Source organism: Eurytemora carolleeae, unplaced genomic scaffold, assembly GCF_000591075.1.
Source record: "Eurytemora carolleeae unplaced genomic scaffold, Eaff_2.0 scaffold1522, whole genome shotgun sequence".
Classification (NCBI taxonomy): domain Eukaryota; kingdom Metazoa; phylum Arthropoda; class Copepoda; order Calanoida; family Temoridae; genus Eurytemora; species Eurytemora carolleeae.
Genome location: NW_019402150.1, coordinates 45,968 through 51,661, shown reverse-complemented (window position 1 = coordinate 51,661; position 5,694 = coordinate 45,968). Strand labels below are relative to the sequence as shown.

Below are 5,694 nucleotides of genomic sequence, written 5' to 3'. Positions count from 1 at the left end.
TTTCTTTCTTTCTTTCTTTCTTTCTTTCTTTCTTTCTTTCTTTCTTTCTTTCTTTCTTTCTTTCTGTCTTTCTTTCTGTCTTTCTTTCTTTCTTTCTTTTTCCTTTCCACCCTTCTTTCTCTTTGCTTCTACATTAAATTTTACTTTCCTCCCGCCCCTATCCACCCTCTCCGCCTCCTCCCCCCCCTAACCTACGACCTCCAATTTCGAATGAATCAAAGCAAATATCTAGTCTGAAGTCTGGAGATTGGATATGTGTAGATTACGCCGATTATATCTATTGTTGGCTACTTTTTTCCTTTTCAGATTAGATTTGGATCAGAAAAAAGATACCTTAAAAAATGATAAAAGATAAATATATTATTCAAAAAGTTTTGGCCGACTCTTTCGTTACGACACTTTTCGTTGAAGCGTTTAAGTCTCCATAAATTGACATTTTTTTCTACAAATTTTTGTTTAGTTCCTTAAAGACATAAATTTTTGTTTTCCAAATGATAAATTCTCTAATCTTTCTAATTAAAATGAATTAGAATTATTAAAAAGGTTAATTCACATTAATTTGTATACGATACTGTTCTCTGAACCGTTTGTCTCTACTTAATTTTTTTCTTCATTTATTTCATTAATTTCACAAAATTAATGTTTTTAAGATACTATTGAAGTTAAATTTAATTTAGTAATGGATTCATTTAAAGGAATGTAGGAGAAGGTCCTATTCACAACTGTACCCTTGAAGCCTTATAGGGAGTGTTCGCGAAAAAATGAAGGGGGATAGGCGTATAACGAAAAATCATCGATTATGAAATATCAACTGAATGATTTGTTTGGAATTAAATTGATTTATTTACGGTCCGAGTCCAATGTTGCAAGTTTCTGAATTATTATGGACGCTACGTTCTTCGGTATGAGTCGTTTTTAACAAATTTCTTCTTATAGACGCATTAGGTAGAAGTAAGATTAGTACCGATCACCATCGATGATTTTTCGCCGTAAGCTTATACCCCCTTTCATTTATCCCGAACACTACCTTTAATCTGATCAATTATGTAAAAGATTACGTTGTTCAAATAGCTTGAGAAGAGTCTGAATTTGACAAATTCCAATTAGTTCTGCAGCAAGCAATGCCCATGTCTCTTTTCATAGAAACCACAAACGAAAATAAACAGTTTTCAAAAACAAAAACATGGATATCTAATTCTGCTTGATCAGCCAACGCTTGTAAGAGTACCGGCTGTGCATCGGACCTCTCACTCTAACAAAAATTCATGTTTTACGATACTGTTCTCTTACCCGTTCAAGTTTCCTCCTTATATCTTATTCATCCCTCCAACTATTCATTGATATGATTTTATCTGTATTCACTTCAGTCTTGCACTCCAGACTATTGTGAAGTGTATAACTTCTGTTTAAGGGATAGACAACAGAGAAATCAAGACACTCAGCGCCACATTTGAAAACTTCTTCATTGATACAAATACGTTGCTCAAACTTAGATAAATCTATTGAATTTTAGAGTGCTAGGATCCATTTCCCATAGAAGTTTATAATCACTTTTTAAGATTCGCCATAAGTAATATTAATAATTTAACAATGTTTATTGCTAACAGCTATATTATTATACAGCCTAGAGGCTCATGAGACATTTAAAGCTGGACAGAGGAGGAATGTACGTAATATTTGAGCGCTATCCCTGTTATGACTTTGTGACCTCGTAGCTCCTCTAGTTTTGATTTTTCACACAAGTTTGAGAAAAATAAAAATATATTTATCGTCGTCCTACAGTCCTCCAATTTCTAAATTCAAAACATTTTTGTTCTTTTCAAATAGCTCTTTAGTTATGGAGGAGTCATGGTTGACAATAGATGAACTTTTATTTAACGCGGAGTCTTAAGCCCGGCATTTAACTCGTTAAATATAAAAGTAACAGGGTTACCCACAAAGTACGATCTAAAGGTATAATTTGTTTTGAAACAGGTTTCCAGAAAATTAAAAAAATGAACTGAATAAATTCGTCCCTGTATACCGGGTTACTTTGCAAGTAACCCGGTATACAGGTTGAATTTGGAAATAAGTCTTAACTATAAGAGAAAAGAATGACAGCATTCCGTACAGTCGTCTCTAGAGTATCGTCCTTTGTGGTTAACCCTGTGTTTGCTAACCCTGTTCCTGCTAACCCTGCGTCTGCTAACCCTGTGTCTGCTAACCCTGTGTCTGCTAACCCTGTTTCTGCTAACCCTGTGTCTGCTAACCCTGTGTCTGCAAACCCTGTGTCTGCTAACCCTGTGTCTGCTAACCCTGTTTCTGCTAACCCTGTTTCTGCTAACCCTGTGTCTGCTATCCCTGTGTTTGCTAACCCTGTCTGCTAACCTTGTGTCTGCTAACCCTGTGTCTGCTAACCCTGTGTCTGCTAACACTGTTTCTGCTAACCCTGTGTCTGCTAACCCTGTGTCTGCTAACCCTGTGTCTGCTAACCCTGTGTCTGCTAACCCTGTGTCTGCTAACCCTGTGTCTGCTTGCTAACCCTGTCTGCTAACAAGATGTAAACCCTGTGTCTGCTAACCCAGTGTCTGCTAACAAGATGTAAACCCTAGGCCAAATATTACTGGATTAGGGCCGAGTAATCCTTGTTAATCCTAGCTAAATAAGAACCTAAGTAAATCAAGTATAAACTTTACTATGTATATTTGATTAGAAGAAGATAGGTAGATATATAGCAGATAGATAGATGGATAGATAGATAGATATTTTAAAAGATTTTTTCAGAAAATCATGTTTAAAGGCACTTTAAGCGTAATTTCAAATGACCATCAATGTAAAGATGGCAATGCCGGATTCACAACGGTACCATTGAAAGTTTTGTCTGATCAAGTATAAATTAATAATTAATCAATGTTTGTGTGCCTTTCATCTGGGGCTTTTCTGCGAAAGTGACTTGCGCATTTCTTGTCTATGAGAATCAATGGAGAAAATCACAGAAAAAAAAACACTTTAACAGTCAGAAAACGACGATATTTTCCACGTTTTTTCATCAGATAAGGTTTTAAGTGTATCGATAAAAATCGGGCATTGACATCTTTGCACCGCGGGTCACTTGAAATTACGTTTACAATCCCTTTTAGGCTTATTAAATCACGAATTTTATAATAAAAGTGCAGAGTGCTGGGAATGTACCTGGAGGTCACAGGGTGGGCTGGCCGGCGCACCATAAGTATCGACAGCTGGAGCAGCGGCCGGAGATCCGTAGCTGTCAACAGCTGGAGCAGCTGCCGGGGATCCATAGCTGTCAAGTTGTCTCTTTGCCAACTGAAAAAAAATAAAAATTACTTCCGCCCCTGGAATAGATAACTAACAGGGGAAATAATTAGTTGGTGGGTCACTCTAATCTCTAGCCGAGTCCATTAGCGCCTGATCCAATCAGGATTCAGTCATGTGTTTGGTGTCTATTCTGAACCAATAGAAATTGCATGGCGGTAAAATCTATCTTTCTATCTATCTCATTATCCAATTAGAGTTATGAATACTTCAATCGGCGCTATCAGTAAATGGAAATTTTTACTTTTACTGAAACTATGGTGAGAAGGGGGTGGGCGGTAAATCTTTTACTCATTAGAAGTACATTCATTGCTTCTAGATAACAATACATGATGAATAACAAGTGTATTAAAGGAGAGGAAGATGAGTAGGTCTTCTCTGGTTCCAGGTTCCGACGCTACTTGTTTGAGGATTTCATAATCCTTTTTCGGGGATTTCATACTCTGGAGAAGTCCCCCCAAAGTCTCGAGCATAAAGGGAGTCGAGACGTACTGATACATATATCCATGTAAGTGTTTACGGAAAAGTAGTAGAAGGAGTTCTGGTGATTGATCTTAATTCATAACTAGCTGTTTGTGAATTTCTAATCTGCCCCCTCCCAACGTCATGATCAACCTTCAGTAAGGTTGGCCAGTAGCCATTTAAAGATAACAGTTGTAGTGAAGGCTAGGTGGGCATAGATTCAACCTGCACAGAAATATGGTAGTGGAGTTACTTGTTAGCTCCAGAAGTAGCTGTGTAGCTAATTAGCTCCAGAAGTAGCTGTGTTGCTGATTAGTTTATGGAGAAGCTGAAATTTAGCTTATTAGCTCTTGGAGTAGCTGAGGTTTAGCTTATTAGCTCCAGGAGTAGTAGAGGTTAAGCTTATTAGCTCCAGGAGTAGCTGAGGTTTAGCTTATTGTCTCCAGGAATAGCTTAGGCTAAGCTTATTAGCTCCAGGAGCAGCTGAGGTTTAGCTTATTAGCTCCATGAGTAGCTAAGGTTAAGCTTATTAGCTAGCTGAGGTTTAGCTTATTAGCTCCAGGAGTAGCTGAGGTTAAGCTTATTAGCTCCAGGAGTTGCTAAGGTTTAGTTTTTTAGCTCCAGGAGTAGCTAAGGTTTAGCTTTTTAGCTCCAGGAGTAGCTGAGATTTAGCTTATTATCTCCAAGAGTAGCTGGGGTTTAGCATATTAGCTGTAGGAGTAGATAAGATTTAGCTTATTAGCTCCAGGAGTAGCTGGGGTTTAGCTTATTAGCTCCAGGAGCAGCTAAGGTTTAGTTTTTTAGCTCCAGGAGTAGCTAATGTTTAGCTTATTAGCTCAAGGAATGGTTTAGGTTTAGCTTTTTAGCTCCAGGAGTAGCTAAGGTTTAGCTTTTTAGCTCCAGGAGTAGCTGGGGTTTAGCCTATTAGCTCTAGGAGTAGATAAGATTTAGCTCATTAGCACCAGGAGTAGCTGGGGTTTAGCTTATTAGCTCCAGGAGTAGCTGAGGTTTAGCATATAGCTCCAAGAGTAGCTGAGGTTTAGCTTATTAGCTTCAGGAGTAGCAAAGGTTTAGCTTATTAGCTCCAGGAGTAACTGAGGTTTAGCTTATTTGCTCCAGGAATAGCTGAGATTTAGCTTATTAGCTTCAGGAGTAGCTAAAATTTAGCCTATTAGCTCCAGGAATAGCCGAGATTTACCTTATTAGCTCCAGGAGTAGCTGTGAGATTTTAAGATGAAGAAAGAGTAAATTCGTTGATAAAAAGTTTAAGCTTAAGATTACCATCCCTGTCCAATTCTTGAGCTGTTTCTGTCCAGGAGGCTGTGTTTTCAGCCATGGTTTGTTTATTGTCTGGGGTCACCACTTTATAAGTATATTTATTACTTCTAGATAACGATACATGATAAATAACAAATGTATTAAATGAGAGAAAGATGAGTAGGTCTTCTCTCTGGTTCCAAGATCCGACGCTACTGATTTTCGGATTTTATAATCCTCTTTCGGGGATTTTATACTCTACAACTCTTTGTTTATTTTTTTGTTTTTTACCTTGCCATAAAGTCTTGCAATTTCTGGTTTAGGTACTGCCTGAATCCAGCCGACTAGGCCTACCAGAACAATCTAGAATAAGCAGATGATCAATCAATCAATCGAGAAGAAAATAATCAATCAATCAACGAGAAGAAAACAAACAATCCATCAATCTAGAAGAAAACAGGCAATCAATTAATCCAAAAGAAAACAAGAAATCAATTAATCCAGAAGAAAACAGGCAATCAATCAATCGAGAAGAAAACAATTAATCAAGCATTAAAAAATTTAAATATAAATATATTTAACTTAAAGAATTCTTTATTATATTCATTTGTTTATAATTGTCTGCATAATAAATATAACAATATTTTTATGTTTTGTCTTTCA

The 5,694-nt window shown here is 37.1% G+C and overlaps 1 protein-coding gene across 1 annotated transcript in view; it reads right to left on the bottom strand.

Annotated features, from left to right (window-relative positions):
* Positions 1 to 5,694, bottom strand: part of LOC111717981 (axoneme-associated protein mst101(2)) — a 14,599-nt gene that overhangs the window by 7,994 nt on the left and 911 nt on the right. The window contains exons 2-3 of the mRNA XM_023493448.1: positions 5,323 to 5,394; positions 3,172 to 3,303 (exon numbers count right to left, since the gene is read on the bottom strand). Of these exons, the coding sequence (XP_023349216.1) occupies positions 3,172 to 3,303; positions 5,323 to 5,394 (204 nt within the window). The remainder of the gene's footprint in view (positions 1 to 3,171; positions 3,304 to 5,322; positions 5,395 to 5,694) is intronic.